General features: G+C 40.4%; 1 protein-coding gene across 2 annotated transcripts in view; it reads left to right on the top strand.

The window, feature by feature from the left end:
• The window catches only part of zetaCOP (COPI coat complex subunit zeta), a 64,934-nt gene extending 49,701 nt beyond the window's left edge, over positions 1–15,233 (top strand). For both annotated transcript variants that reach the window (XM_075362497.1, XM_075362498.1), the window contains exon 5: positions 14,898–15,233. In XM_075362497.1, the coding sequence (XP_075218612.1) occupies positions 14,898–14,945 (48 nt within the window). In that variant the 3' untranslated portion in view covers positions 14,946–15,233. The remainder of the gene's footprint in view (positions 1–14,897) is intronic.
• The last annotated feature ends 1,625 nt before the right edge of the window (positions 15,234–16,858 follow it).

The following is a 16,858-nucleotide window of genomic DNA, read 5'->3' as shown; positions in this document are numbered from 1 at the left end:
CTTCTGTTCATATTTCTGCCGCATAAGTCGGTACCAGTATAAAATAAGTGCGTCATTGTTTTATTTTTTTATTTTTTTACTGCAGTGGGACTTCTTTATCCCAGATTAAATTTCTGACACTTTGAAATTTTTGACAATTTTGCTTTTGAATTTTTGTTCTTACTTCTTTTTCTAATTTCTAATCCTCTGATAAAATTATTTAAATATATGTACTATTCTTCCTTTCTGCCATTTTTCATTTAACATTATTCTGACCTCATATATTTTTCTGATACCTTTCTGGCATGACACCTTACTCTTATTGCAAAATTCTGTCCATATTTTTTTATTTTCTTTTTCCACTCATATGCATGCTCTCTCTTTCCCCTCTCTCACCACAACTAAACTATCTCTAAACAACAAGCTTCTTAAGTTAACCTTTGTCCTCTTCTCTACCTCTTTCTGTATCCCATCCATTGAGATAATTTATAGGAGGGGGAGGACATTCCATTCTTGTCGCATTCCATTCTATGTATGCCGTATTAATAATTCTGCACTATGCTTATTAGCTATATCTATGCTTATTAAGTAGTTAGTACAATTTTCATTATATTATTTTTTTCTTTTATAATAGCAGTTTTTCTTTGTGTTTATTTTTTGGTTTTGATAATAAATGTTTCAATTTATTTGAGCTAAATTTTTAACTATAAATAATGTTTATGAATTTTTCTGATGTATCATATTAAAATAGAATATTTTTTGTTAGAACAATTTTTTAATTGTTAAAACAGTTACTTTATTATTATATTTTTTTTATTTTTCTTCAATAATTAACTTAAGTTCAGATCTGGAAGAATCTATTTATTAATTTTATATATATATATATATATATATATCAAAGACAAAAGTATAAAAAGTTTGCTATGAAAAGTATAGAATTCAATAATGCTTCTTACCTTATGCTTGTTGTTATTATATAAAAGGGCTTTCAAAGGTTTTCCTCATCATCAGTTAATAAAACATATTCTTTTTTAAAAATCAGTACTGTATGTGTGGCTACCCACATTTAATAAACATTTTTAGTCTTTTTAACTTTTATGACTATATATTTTTATATGTTTATAATTTTAAGTTTTAAATTTTTAATTTCTGATTTTTAAAAAGAATTGTTTTATTAACTGATAATGAGGGAAACCCTCAAACGCGCTTTTATGTAATAACAACAAGCATAAGGTAAGAAGTATTATTGAATTCTGTACTCTTGGTGGTAAACTTTTTTATACTTTTGTCTTTGACATAATTAATACAGAGGGGAATATGAAAAAATACAACAAAAAAAAAGAATTGATTTTTCTTAGTTAATATATATATATATATCCAGTTACAGGCATAACTGTTATAAATGAACACGTTTTCATAGACGTATACTTGCAACTGGAGTTTTTTTGTACACTTTATATTGTTACCACATATATTGCCTTCTCATCGGGGAGTCTTGTTCTTTAAGAATAAGTGGGGTTGGCTATGCAGCTTTTATTCCCACTATACACTGAGCTGTAGAACACATTACACTATAAACATACACTACACCTAAAACACTACACAAATTACAACATATACTTTTACACAACTGCATAACAACATTCTACACTATTTCTTCTTACACATATACTTGGTGATATAACGCTGGTCTGTTATATCGCCAGTACTTGTGGGATCAAAATTTCAAGTTCACAAATAAAACCAATGATGGTTGGTGGTCCATCTGAAAAACCACCAGTTTTAGTCTAGTGAAAAGGCCTTGGTCAGTTTTGTCTGACGAGGATAAAAGTCTTGCAGAAGAGAATCGTAAATAATCCGACATAAAGAATAAAATCATTCATTTTGTTGTTCTTTGGAATAATCAGGAAGGTGGCTCTCCTCATAAGGTCTCACCTATCCTGAACAGTAAGGTAGTAACTGGTCCAAGCGGTTCCTCCAAGAACATAACAAAACTGAGAGACAGATCAATATTAATATAGACTTTCAGTGAAGAGCAAAGTAGATCGCTCCTACATCTGACGAATGTGGGTGGTATAAGTATAAATGCAGTATGTCATAAAACCTTGAATAGTAGCTGAGGAGTCATTTTTTTGCCAGGATCTTCTTGAGCTGAACGTTAAAGAAATTGCCGAAGCACTTTCCCCAAGGTGTTACAGAAGTGAAGAAAGAGAATAATGAAACGTTAGAGTGGGTTGGAAGAACCTACTCCCTCTCTTATTTTAACCTTCAACCTTCCCACACCACTGGAGAAAATTAAATTAAAGTAGGATACCTATTGGTTAGAGTACGATCATTCATCCCTAACCCACGGCAGTGTTTCCAGTGTCAAAAATATGGCCATACCATAGCTTCTTGCACAAAGAATGCAATATGTGCTAGATGTGCAAAAGAAGGCCATGAGGACACCAAATGTCAAGAGGAAGAAAAATGGGTAAACTGTGGGGGAACACATTCAGCTTGATCTCGAGATTGCCCAAGTTTTAAAAAAGAGAAAGCAATCCTAAAAATCTGTACCGAGCAAAAGTTTTTTTTCCCAGCCATCCGAAGAAAATGTAGAAAGACACTTAGCTCCTGAGACCTCGTTAAACCAGATGTCTCTTTTGCCGCTGCGACATCAAGTAAAGCTCCTGTAAGTGGAAGCAACCAACAGTGCGGATCCTGCAGTGAGCTGAAAAAGCTTGTTCTGATTTTATCTGATCAGTCTGCTTCACTTACTGCAACTATTTTTGAGTTAATGAAAATTAATAAGAAGTCGGTAGTTACAGCTAGTGAAACTAACACTAGTGGGATCCCCTGAAAGTTCCCGTCCCTAAAGTTTTACCTTTGCAGACAAGGATAAATGCAGCTGATGGTAAGCTACCAAATAATCTCCCTGTTAATGGAGCCCACACAACTACCTCCTCTGGGATGATGTCTGCAACTTCCCATTTTTCAAAACCTTCCCCTCCAACACCATTTTAACTGGAGGATGTGGTGGAGGAACTGCCCGATCCCTGGGCATCAGAATTTCTTAAAACAAAAAATCAAAAAAGGAAAACTGGATCACTAATTTTGTCATATATTTATCTGTAATTCTGTATCCAACTAACTTTATTCATTAGCATTATTCTGTGGAACGTTAGAGGTTTTCGGTCCCACATTGAATACGTTAGAGTGTTGATATGCGCACATGAACCATTACTAATGTGATACCAAGAAACGTATCTATTACAACAAGATGCAGTAACACTCAGAGGCTATGTCTGTGAGAGATACGATTGTCTTGTAGACAGTACAGTGGTACTGTAGCTATTTTCATGCGGAATGAGGTGTCGGCTACAAGGATACCTCTAGCTACCCACATTCCTGCTGTTGCTGTAAAAATCTCAATCCCCTTTAAATTGCATATCTGCAATTTGTATCTCACCAAACTCTGATTTCAATGCTCTAGAAATATCAAATCTCCTCAGGCAAATCCCATTACCATCATTAATAGTAGGAGACTTCAATGTCCATCATATTTCCTGGGGTTTATATTTCTGCTCCTCTCGGGGAAATATGATAAACGGAGTGAGACAAGACTTCGACCTTTGTCTACTGAATGATGGGTCATACACATGTAAGTCCTCATCTTCTGGTACACAGTCAAACATCAACCCTCCTTATGCTCACCAAATTTACTTCCTTGTCTTAATTGGTCTGCTTGTGACAACCTTCACGGCAGTGACTGGAGGCTAATTACTATAGCTTTTGGTGTTGACTGAAAGGTGAATAAAAGGCCACAGAGATGGATCGTTGAAAAGGCAGATTGGAAAAGTTACCATAAAGCCTTCCCATCACAGTATGACAATGGTGCAGATGCCCTTGACGAACTTACCTCTTTTACATCCCTGATACTTGACAGTGCTAATAGATGTATCCCACAAACAAACCATTGTCGTACCAGTACTTAAACCTTCTTTTTTTTTTGACTCTCCTCCCCTGGGCCGGTCCGAATGGTTGGTATTGCGCCACCCAGGGGAGTGCCTCTTGTACTCAAATGGGCCTTCCCACCTACCAGCTGTGTGTCCGGCATGGCAGGTCGGCCCACCGGTCAGTTCTTTTGAGTCTATTGATATGCCCATCTATATATATCGCCACGCCATACCATGATTGTCTTGACGTGACGATTGGGTCTTTTCTTTGATCTTTCCTATCAAGAAAACCCTTGGAGTCCCCAGTGGCTCATCGAAACTGGCACACCTCAGCATGCCAGTCCTCACCACTGGGGCTATCCGCCCTTCCCTATACTAAGATCAGAACCCCATTCTCCTCTCGTCCTCATTTTTCTGCGTTAATATTTTCTTAATAGCTAAATCAACCCTCTTCCAGGCATCTTCACTCTGCAACATGTGATTAATTAATCTGCCGTTAACATCAGATGATAGATCGATGTCTACTAATTCTTCTCTCCATTTATGGCAGTCAGTAAATGTGTGCTCAATATCATCTTCGCGATCGCAATACATACATTCCGTCGATGCTCTTCTACCAATTCTGTACCAGTACTTAAACCTGGTAAAGGCAAACCAAACCCCTCAAGCTACCGCCCTATCTCGTTTCTGCCAAGAACATTCTTCAACTGATCATTTAGTGTCACTGAAAGCAGCTATTGAAAATGTTTTCCTATTCCACCAGCTCCTCGTCACTATCTTCTTTGATATCAAGAAGGCTTACAACGAGGCCTGGCAACATGGTATTCTTAACACCCTTAAAGAATGGGAAGTCAAGTGGTGTATGCTTTATCAAGGATTTCTTAAATGACTGAACTTTCCGTGTCCGTGTTGGAGAATCAGGTAGCGTCACCTTGGAGATTGGAGTACCTCAAGGAAATGTATTAAGTGCCACCTTGTTTGCTATAGTCATCAACAGTATTACTGAATATCTGCATCTACCTGTTTCATGTTCATTATTTGTTGATGATTTTGCTATATATATATATATATTATGTCCTGTTCAACAGCCACGGCAGAGAGACTATTACAGAACACAATATCTCACCTTCAAGCTTTGTCCAAGGTTACTGGCTTCGCATTTTCACCTGAGAAAACAAAATGTGTAGTCTTTTCTTGCTTGCGGAACCCTTTTATACCACAAATCTTTCTGAATGAAGAGCAAATTGCTACCTCCTGTGATATTAAGTTTTTAGGTTTATTTTTTGACAGCCATCTTACATGGGTCAATCACATCAAACAATTAAAAACAAAATGTTCCAAACTGCGAGTTATGTTGTGAGTTGTTAGCAAAACTAATTAGGGAACCGACAGATCATATATGTTGCGATTTTATTATTCCTTAGTTCGTTCCAGCGTAGATTATGGCTGTCTTGCCTACTCTTCAGCACGTAATACTGCACTGAAGATTTTAAATGCTGTACATCATGCTTTTCTCCATCTTGCTACAGGTACTTTTAGATCAAACCCTTTCACTAGCGTACTTATTGAGTGTGGTGAACCATCACTTTAGGATAGATGTGACCAACTTCTAGCATCTTACATAGCCTGTCTTAAAGGGCAACCGATTCCCCTGCCTTTTACTGCAGTTCTTGCGAATCCTAATTTGCAAAGGTATGAAGACCATCCATGTTTCACTGCACCTATAGGTGTACATATCTAGAGGTTACTAGAGCTTTTAAATGTAGACCTACCTCCTTTTTTTCCAACGTATCCTATTTCATATCCTCCATTTAGAATCAACCTTATAAATTTTGTTTTTGATCTTACCATATACAAGAAACAATCAACACCACCTATTGTGTTTCAGCAAAGTTTTCACCATATTCTCTCCAAAATAAAGCCAGACGCAATAGTATAGTGGACGTAGTGCCTGGCGTCCCAGTCGGTGTTTTTGCTTAAGCTGCGATGGAGCAATCCGAGGGAGATTGCTTGGAGGACTAGGTTGGTTTTGCCAAGGGCTTGGTGGCCGTTGATCCCTTCCAGCCGAGAAGGTCAATCGGCAGGTCTCCGCATAAGCCCCGGTCCTCCGCAAAGAAGGCCTCGGAGGATTCCACAGGGAAGGTGCTGTGTCCTCGTGAAGCGGATTGCACAAAAAATCCGTCCGTAACCTCTGTCACGAGTTGTGCGGGGAAGGGTGCGACCGGAACCGCACGAGGAGGGGCGAGCCAAATCCGAAGGGCGGATCCCTACGAAGTCAAGGGAAGTGGTGGATGGCGGTGCAGTGATCGACCCTAGGCGGGAGGTAAGCCTGCTGAGAAGCAGGTGGACTCCGGTTCCGAAGGTTTAGGACGAATCGAAATGTGGTTGGAGTGGACCAAAATATATTTAAAAAAAGACTTGAGAGTGTCTTTGGACATTCGGCAGCTTGTCAACTACTATTTGAGTCAATGTGCATTGTTGGTCTCGGGTCTGGCATTAAAATGAGAGGGACTCCAATGTGCCAACCTTGCCTAAGACTTGGTTGTTTCACGATTGTCCGGCAAGGTGGACCAAGTTGTGGAGAGAATCAGGCACTTCAAGCCGGTACCTAAGCAGCCGCAGTGGCTACCGCGTCTGTGCCTAAGCGGATTAGTCCACTGCTTCCAGTTCACGCGCCGGCGGCTAAAATTAAGCGGGCTACCGTTAAGGTGGTTCCGCTAAAACCTGGTCCGGGGGCTCCGTTGTTAGCGATGGAGCTACCCCTGAAGAAGGTCCTGGACCCGCGGAGGGAAAAGATCCAAGTCTCCCGGGTCACTAGAACAAGGGACCACGGTGTCATTTTGGAAGTCATAAGTGAGCGGCAGGCGAAGCAGCTGCTCACGGGCCGACGTTCTGACAAGGAACGGGCTGAAGGCTCAGTAGGTGGCCTAGCGGAGGCAGCAGATATTGGTATACGATATCGCAAGGGTGGAGGAGCCCGAAATCCTCGGGGCCGTGCACCAGCAAAATCCTACATTGTATATGTCCGTCGAGGATTTCCTTCGAGAAACCAAGTGGTCAGGCAGCTGGAGGGGAAGGAAGCCCCAAAAAGCCACTGGGTGTTGGACACCTCGCCAATGATCCGGCAGGTCTTGGTGGCCGATGGACGTTTGTTTTTCGGGTGGATGTCATGTAGGGTCGTCGACCATATAGAGGTCGCCTGTGCTACAAGTGTTACGACATTGGTCACACCTCTCTCCGCTGCAGAGCGCAGTCGAAGATGTGTGGTCACTATGCTCTTCCAGTGCACAGGGCAGCCAATTGCCATGCCAAGTGCGCCGCCTGTGCCTTGGTGAAAGACAGCATTACTGGACACCGGGTCGGGGGTAGGCAGTGCAGGGCGTATGATATTGCACAGGCTAGAGCTGTAAAAACACAGGTTATGGCGACGCCTGAATTGGGGGAAGCCTTTGAGGACAGACTCCACCATGTTGAACGCTTGCGCCTGGGGCAGTTGAATCTGCATCATGCCCGGGCGGCCACCAGTTAAGCCATAAGGCTCCTTGAGGAGTAAAATCTCGAGGTCCTCTTGGTCCAGGAACCGTACGTGGTCGGGGGTAGGGTGGTCGGCTTCCACGAGGTGGATGTTATTCATTATGGGATACTTCCAGCTTGGATGGAGTATCGATGACTTTTTGGCGAAGTTGGGCAGAATTCTGGACAGTCTCTCGGGCACCCTTAGTACTGGTTAATCTGGACGCTAATGAAAAGTCTCCTGCCTGGGGTTCACCACTCCCTGACCTCAGAGGCGCTGGTTTCGAACAGTTCGTGGAAGCCAGGAACCTCTACTTGATTAATGATGCAGAACAACCGCCAACTTTCTCTTCCGAACTGCGGGAAAGTTACATCGACGTCACTTTGGCGAGTGCGAGTGCGCGGCTGTCTTGCAGGGGTTGGAATGGCGCATGGAGCACAGAGAGGAGGTGGAATTGATGGCTGAACAATTCGGCCGGACCATCAAGACTGGCTGCGATAGTGTCCTACGGCGGCCTCGGCCAATGGACGGAACCTTAGTAGTGGCCAGTTCGCTGATCGGAGAGTGGCTGGAACCGTCATGACCGCTGCTTCCGGGGAGCCGTCTGTTAGAGGCAGGCGGAAACTCGGGAAAAAGTGGTGGTCCTCTGACCTTAGCATGCTGCGGGCGAGAGTTAGGTCTCTGCTAGGAGAAGAAGATAGACGTCACCCCCTGACGAGGATTATGACGTGCGCGCTGAGCATCTGAAGATCTAACGGCGCGCCCGTAATGAGTATGTTCATGCCATCAAGGTAGCCAGACTTAAGTTACGGCAAAACTCCACGCGCGAGTTGCAGCGCAGCCCCTGGGAGCTGCCAAAATCATGTTACCAGCCAAAGCCATTGTACATGCTGTCCGGTGTTCGATGCGGGTTTGGTTGTCGTGACCACAATTTAACATCTGTAGCGACTTACCAGGCATTCCTGGATACTCTGTTTCCAGATGCTCCGAAGGGTGAAACAGAGGTTGGCGTTAGGGCGGGGGCTACGCCCTTCCCTGGCGTACAGGCTGTGGATCCCATAGATATATCCGTAAACCAAGTGGTTTCTTGAATGGCACTGAAAAAGGCACCGGGAATTGACCAACTTGAACCGGTTATATTCTACCATCTGCTGCCTGTCATAAGAGAGCCGCTTGGCAGGCTGTTCACGGGTTGCCTTAGCTAAGGTTGCTTCCCGACTTGTTGGAAAGTGGCTTTGGTGAGGTACTCTTAAAACCAGGAAAGGATCCTAGTGAGGTCGACAGTTATCGGTTCATCAGCCTCTTGCCGGTAATCGGCAAGTTGCTTGAAAGGCTGGTTGTGGAAAGGCTCTGGGAAAGCATCGATATGAACTCACTTCTAAATCGAGGCCAGTATGGCTTCTTGAAAGGAGTTGACAACGTTGATTACACCTTAAATGCTCTTGCCAAGGTGGAAAGCGCAGACTGTAAATATGTTTTGGCAATTTTTATAGACATAGAAGCAGCATTTCCTTTCTTGTGTTGGAGTTCTGTTCTCTATGAGTTTGAATGCCGCAATGTACCAGTAGCCCTGCAGGCCGTAGTACGTGACTATTTTTCTAATCGTATGGCTCTGTTTAAAGATGCGCACCTAGCTGTGGAAAAATCCGTCACCAGGGGAAGTGGGCAGGGTCCAAGAGGAAGATACTCCGGAGCATGTATATTTTCGCTGCCAACGGTGGGAGGGAGTGAAACGACTACTGGGTGTCCATTGGATCGGCGCAGACATGCTGGTTGGATCCATGCTCCGAGGAAGTAGTCAATGACATGAAGTGTGTGAGTTAGCTTCTCAGATCCTGACAACCAAAGGCAGAGAGTCCGTTCTGTGGGGCGCAGACTAGGAGGGGTGAGGCGGACCTTAAGGTACTCCTGAGCGTGGCAATACTTATATTGCCTTATGCTTCTATATTTTCTTGTGTTTATTTTTGTTTGTTCTATGCCTGATGTTATATTTTCTCCTTTTGTATTCTGAACTTGTGCAGCATGCTGCGATAATTTATGTGTTTTTCATTGCTGACCTCACTGTGGCTTGTTTGATCTCGGAGCTGTACATCTTTCTTTGATTTGTGCGAATTAAATCTCTGGTGGTGAGACTAAAAAAAAAAAAAATGGTAGTCCGGTGTCGAAATATGGCGACGATCAGGGCACGGCAGGCAGTCTCCGTGCCTAGGACGACTTGGCTCGCCCACATGCAAGAGTGGGTGGGTGGTCAGGTTGCCCGTGATATGATGGTATGAGAGGATGTGACGTGGGGACGGGCGAGTGTAACCAGTGTCGACCTGCTAGGTTAGGGACGGGTAAGGCAGCTACCCTGGGGGGGGGGGGGCATTTCGGCTGCCAGTAAGGAAGTCAGGGTGTTCCTGTGTGGGCGAGCCAAAGCGTCCTAGGCACGGAGACTGTCTGCTGTGCCCTGATCGTCGACACCGGACTACTATTCTTTTTTTTTTTAGGGGGGACATCAATGGGGCCTGGAAAATGTCGGAGCTAGGGTTGGGCTGACTGCTGCCACGTCACTTGGTGGTAGTCGCCCTGGGGTGGTTAACAAGCATGCAAAAAAAAAGTTCTTTCATTTTTAAATAATGTACTGATGCTTTCAAGATTCCTCAGATGTATATACCAATCAGATGTATATATTTATTATAAATACCCATAAAAACATTTTTTAAACAATTAAAAATAAAATGTACTATCAGAGTATTAATACTATTACTATTAGTACTACTAGTAATATAGTACTATTACTATTAATACCTATTACTATTAGTATAATCAGCCGAGTTCGAGTTCATAAGTACCTAGGTGTTTTGTTTGATGAGAAGTTGCTGTTTAGCAACCACATTAGGCAAGTAGTGGCGGATGCCGTTTATGTGATGCACATGCTTAGGAAGATTGCTCGAAAGGATTACGGGCTGTTGAGCTGTGATTTGTACATGGCGTACCAAGGTGTCTTTGAAAGTATAACCTCTTACACAGCAAACATTTGGGCGCATAGGTTGGAAAGAAATTGAGCATTTATTCAAGAAGTGGCCAGCACAGAACGTTAATCATATGCACTGGTATTTTTAAAACAACTTCTTATGAGGCTACCACTGTATTGGGAAAGGCTAGGAAAGATTTGTGGTGTCTAATTTTGGACACTTGTGCATCCATCATTCTTTTTAATAACCGCAAGATACTTGTCAATTTTTCTTGGTTCCTAGTCATGTAGAAATTCTGGCCAGTGAACAAGTTGAACAAGTTTTAAGATTAACGTACTCCAGTCTGACTGTACATGTACAATCTTTGTTAAACATTGGCTGACAGCAGTTTACCAGAATGAGTTGTTGACAGTTGTCAACAATAAGATGTCATATTAAAATTATTGTTTTCTTTGAAAGTTGTCACTTTGAGGCAGGTGCAACAAGGAAGTTTTCCTTTATCACCTGTGTTTGGTGTATATTAGGTTTATTTGGATGTATCATGGTGATGCTCCAATATGTTCCATGGATAACTGTGCATCACACTGCTTGATTGTTTGTTAAATGCGGCAATGCTGGTTTTAACTAGCAACAGTAATGTTATTGTTTTAGATGGTGGTATGGTTAAAATTTAAATTTTTTTTTAATTCTTGAGTAATTAGACTTATATCTGAATTTTAATTTTTTTCCATTCTTTTTCATTTTTGCATGATGTCGCAAACATTCTATCCATTATATATGGGCAGTTTACATGTAATTTATTTTATTGTTCTTTGTTTTTTAATGAATACTTTTTAATTTGTTTTATATGAAATTGATCTTCATCTCTTCAAAAACTTTCAAACGTTTTTCACTAGTAGGCATTGCTTTAAAACTTTTACAATACTAATTTGTAGTCTAGTCCATGCATTACACTGTTTGTTTATACTTGTAAATGTATTTTCTTCATTTTCGATTATAAATTTAAGTACTACTTTTCTTTACGTACTACATAAAAAAGCAGTTGAAAAAATGTTTTCATAGACTGAAACAGATTGAAATTGGTTTGAAAGTGCAATCTTATTTATAAAGAAATAGAAAATATACATATATATATATATATATATATATATATATATATATATATATATATACATATATTGTTACCACATACGAGGTGTGATCAAAAAATACGGTGAATAATTTTTTAATAAGGTTACATAGAATTCGATTTAATCTCCTTCAAAGTACTGCCCTTGGCTAGCAATGCACGTATCCCAACGTTGACTCCATGACTGGAGGCATTTCTGGAAGGCGTCTTTCGGAAGGGCTTTCAGCTGCTCGGTCGTGGCCTTCTCAATGTCAGCAATGGTGTCAAAACGTTTTCCTTTAAGCACAGTTTTAATTTTTGGGAAGAGCCAAAAGTCGCATGGTGCTAAATCTGGTGAGTATAACGGATGTGGACAGACAGGAACACGTTTTTCGTCCAAAAACTCGCCAATGAGAAGCGAGGTGTGACACGGCGCGTTGTCGTGGTGAAGAAGGAAGCCATTGGTCCATTTTTCTGGTCGCTTTCTTCGTACGTCGTTAAAATTTTAAATGCTTTGAACGGATCCGTACGAGATGTTAAGGTCTTCCGATAACTCTCGAATAGTCATTCGCCTGTTTGAACGAACCATTGTTTCCACTTTTAACACATTTTCAACTGTTTTTGAGGTTACTGGACATCCCGCATGCTGCTCGTCTTCAACAGACTCATTTCCGTTTTTAAATCGGTCATACCACTTGTACACAGTCTTCAAAGTTACCACATTATCGCCGTACACCGATTCTAACATTTCGTGAACTTCTTTGGCACTCTTTTGCAACTTAAAGCAAAACTTAATGTTAATGCGTTGTTCAAAATCCATGTTGCGCGACAGACACGATAAACACAACCTCACTCTAGCGGCTCTGGCAGCTGACTGGCAAGCTCGAACGTGTTACAACTTGTCCCTGCCTGTCTCAGTTGATCACGCTATTGGACAAATTACAGCATATGGATGTAGCGCATAAAACTATCTCGGGGTGAACTTTACCGATGCAAATGTCCCTCGGGGCATCTGCATTGGTGGCATCTCTGCGGGGCCTGGACTGAAAGCTGTGGTGCGCAATCAGTTTGAGGGCGAGAAGATGTCCTCCGTTAAAGCCACTACTGGCTAGGAACGGAGCGGGTGGTGTAGCGACCGGACACGATACGAGGTGGGATCTTCTCCCCTCGGGGGGGAATCGAGATATGGATGTAGCGTTGGCAGTTGCCGCTATAAAATTTCATTCACCGTATTTTTTTATCACACCTCGTATATGCCTAACTTAATATCAGTGGACGGCAATGGTAGCAACTCAGATGTCAGCAGGAGTTTTATATAGTACGCGCTTACACAAAATCACTCCCGCCATGCAGATGACCGCGCAGTTCTCCCACCATAACGGTGCTGCGACCCCACCACTTGAGTGCTCCATTAAAAGAACATACACAAGAGTGAATTTTCAATTCATCGTTGACCACCACCTGGAAAAGATCCAGAAGAAGAAGATGGAAGAAGACAGAAGAAGTTCCCTGGCTGCCTCAGTGGGACCTCCCAGTAGATGCCAACATCCCTGCTGGAGCAGCAGGCCTGGCCGGCCTGCCGAGGGTGCCGCTGGGCGTGAATGCCACCTTCCCACTCCAGCTCGCTGAGCTTCAATCACTCTGGCTGATAGCCTCAGCCACAGGAGCTGGCCAGCATGGGATCGCTCAAGAACTGCCTTGGCCACGCCGGCAAAAGAGCCAATGCCGACCTGATACTGCAGGGCTGTGGGGGCCACCACTGCCACACTATAGTGGGGACCCAACTGCTACTGAGGGGAAGCCTGGTCTGATTTCAATGGACGAGCCGCAACTCCTTGACTACAGCCAAATTAACTTTGCCAGAGACCAGCTTCTGGACCCAACAGCTCTTAGAGCTAATGCAAAAAACGGCCCTTTTCAGGGCCACCACGAGGTTGAGGTGCCATCAAAGCCATTCGGCGACAATAACAGCTCTTCTCAGGACTGCTATAAGGTCCTATAAGGTGCTGTAAGGTTAAATTGCTACCACCAATCGAAGCCATTCAGCGACAACAACAGTCCTTTTTAAGGGTTAGCATAAGATTATAAGGCGCCATGTGCCGTCAAAGCCATTTGGTGACAATATATATATATATATCCATTTACACGTATATATGCTATAAATATTAGATATAATTTAGTTAGTATCGTTGCAAATAATTCATGAACAGATTGATAGTAATGCATTGCTGTAAAATGTTGTGACAAAATCAAGTCAGGGTTTCAATCTGTAGGTCAGTCAATATTTGAAGAAGAAGGAATTTTAAAAAACTGTTATTTTCAATCATAAACTACTTTTGATAGTTTTTTACATATTTTTTATCTATATCTTGCCCCATACCAATATAACCATAAAGGAGTCAGAGTCTGGAGTTTGTATGAGGACTGAGAGTCCTGGGAATGCTGTACTTTTCACATAAAGTAAATGTACAATGCTAGACTTGTATTTACTTGAATGCTTGGTAATATAAAATGAACTTTTTCTTAGACTTGTGTATGACATTTAGAAAACTTATTTTAAAAAAGAGAACTTTTTCATCTGTAAGATTAAAAAATAGGAACCTTGTAAAAAAAATATATGCTAGAATTAACTGAACAAATTTATTTCTAATAAAATTTGATTCATAATTATATAAGTTATGGAACAAGTAGATTTGTAAAAGTCCTTAGAACTACATTATGTAAATGTAAGTTTTCATTCATAGGGCCCAAGTTAATGGAGAAATCTCTATATAGCATTTGTGTCAGATAAAATATTTTAATAAAACTCTTTTACGTAGGTTAAATCAATTTTTATTCCAAAAAAGTTTTATTCCATTGAAAACTATATTTTCCTCTATATTTTGGTAGTTTTAAGGTTGGATTTAATTGAAGCATCATATACTCAGTTTTGAGTCATGAGGGGATGATGGTAAAAAAGATTTCAAATTTTCCAGGACCAAATCCTTATTACAATTTATTAATTACTGGTATTGAAATCCACAAAAATGAAATGTAAGATTTTTTTGAAGTGAATTTTTTTTTTTTTGAGTAAAAATAGTTTCATGGTATAGTGAATCATGAATACATAACATTAATTTCTAAGGCCATTATTACTTTTACACTAATGCCATGTAATCGCCCACTCATAATGGAAATGAGTGATTTGTAGAAAATGCATATTACATGTGGCTTCAGAAACTTTTATTTTAATTATTATACTTTAGATTCTTTTACTTACAGGATATTTATCCCTGAAATGATGTTTCAAGTCTAGCGATACAATACAAAAAATATTTTGGTTTTTCTTCTTTTTTAACTTGAAAGTTATAATTAAAATATTATACTGTATATGTAATGACATATTTATTTTTTTGGTATTTCAGGTATTTCAGTCAGCTAAGGAACAACTGAAGTGGTCACTTCTTAAATGAATGTTCCATATATTATCTATTCTCTGTACTCTCTGCTACTCGTATGTTTTGTGTGATGGAAAACTAATATTTTTTTCTTTTAAATTATGTTAATAACATGTGTTTATCTGAAAAAATTTTTATGTATTTATATATATGTCAACAATATTTGAAATATATATTTTTTTTGTAAACGAGTTAAAATTTTGAATTACTGAATTTAAAATAAATTTATTTTCAAAAAAGGTAAGAACTCAGTTTATAATTGTTTGGATGTATAAAATATATGTGCTTAATTAAACGTGTTAATTTTCTTCTAAATGTTCCTGCTTCTTCCATAATTCAGATCTAATTATTTATCAGCTTATTTTTTAAGTTTATCATACAATCAAGTAATGTGAATCTTTATTTTTTTTAAAGTGGTTAATTTTAAGAAAAACTGACCTATATATATATATTATATCAGTTCATTTAAATATATATATACATAATATAAAACTTATTTAGCCACTCCACAAAGTACAGAATTAAAGAACATTCTTACCTTACTTTTTTCCATTTCGGCATAAGCCCTTTCGGGCATAAGTCCATCTTCAGTAATGTTTTTTTTTTATAAATATTACTTCTTTATATCTACACAATAGATAACATGATATGTGATTTATTTTTAGAACTAATATTAGTTGTCAAAAAAAAACATTTAATTTAAAACGTTATAATACATATTTTACATATACATATTCAACATGTATACATACATATACATATTTTACATATATTAGAAAAAATTTTTTTTTGTTTTATTGACAACAAATATCATCTGCTATCTGTCACAAGAGAGCCGCTTGGCAGGCTGTTCTTGGGGTGCCTAAACTGGAGTTGTTTTGTGACTTGTTGGAAGGTGGCTTTGTTGAGGGTGCTCTTAAAATCAGGAAAGGATCCGAGTGAGCACAGCAGTTATCAATCCATCAGCCTCTTGCCAGTAATCGGTAATTTGCTTGAAAGACTGGTTGTGGAACGGCTCTGGGAAAGCATCAATATGAACTATTTTCTAATTCGAGGCCAGTGTGGCTTCATGAAAGGGGTTGACACCGAGGATTGCATCTTAAATGCTCTTGCCGAGGTGGAAAGCATCGACTGTAAATATGTTTTGGCAATTTTTATTGACATAGGGGCAGTATTTCCTTCCTTGTGTTGGAGTTCTGTCCTCTATGAGTTTGAATGCCGCAATGTTACCATAGCCCTACAGGCCGTAGTACGTGACTACTTGTCGGATCGCACGGCTCTGTTTAAGGATGTGCACCTACTTGTGGAAAAATCCGTCACCCGGGAAAGCTCGCAAGGCTCCATTCTCAGTCCCTTACTGTGGAACCTGGTATTCGACATTTTTGGGACTGACATTCCCGGAAGGGGTCATGGCCCAAGCTTTTGCTGATGACTGCCTCCTGTTAGTTCGTGGTAATTTACGACCACAGCTAGAAGACCGAGCACAGACGGCTTTGTCAACCACAGAGGGCTTGATGGACATTCAAAATTTAAGGATTTCTGTGCTGAAAACAAAGTTTATGCTTCTCAAGGGTGCAGACAAATTATCATACAGTCGTAATTCCCGTATTAAGTATGACGCTGTGTAATCAGCCGAGTTGGAGTTCATAAGTACCTAGGTGTTTTGTTTGATGAGAAGTTGATGTTTAGCAAGCACATTAGGCAAGTAGTGGCAGATGCAGTCTCTGTGATGCATAAGCTTAGGAGGATTGCTCGAAAGGATAACGGACTGTCGGGCCGTCATTTGTACATGGTATACCGAGGTGCCTTCAAAAGTATGACCTATTACGCAGCGTCTGTTTGGACGCATGGGTTGGAAAGAAATCGAGAACTTATTCAAAATTTAAGGAGTGCCCAGCGCAGAGCCTTAATTGTATGCACTGGTGTTT

The sequence above is a fragment of the Lycorma delicatula genome, chromosome 4 (genome assembly GCF_047948215.1).
Source record: "Lycorma delicatula isolate Av1 chromosome 4, ASM4794821v1, whole genome shotgun sequence".
NCBI classification, from domain to species: domain Eukaryota; kingdom Metazoa; phylum Arthropoda; class Insecta; order Hemiptera; family Fulgoridae; genus Lycorma; species Lycorma delicatula.
The sequence above is the reverse complement of the archived record's forward strand: the minus strand, read 5'-3'. Positions and strand labels throughout refer to the sequence as shown.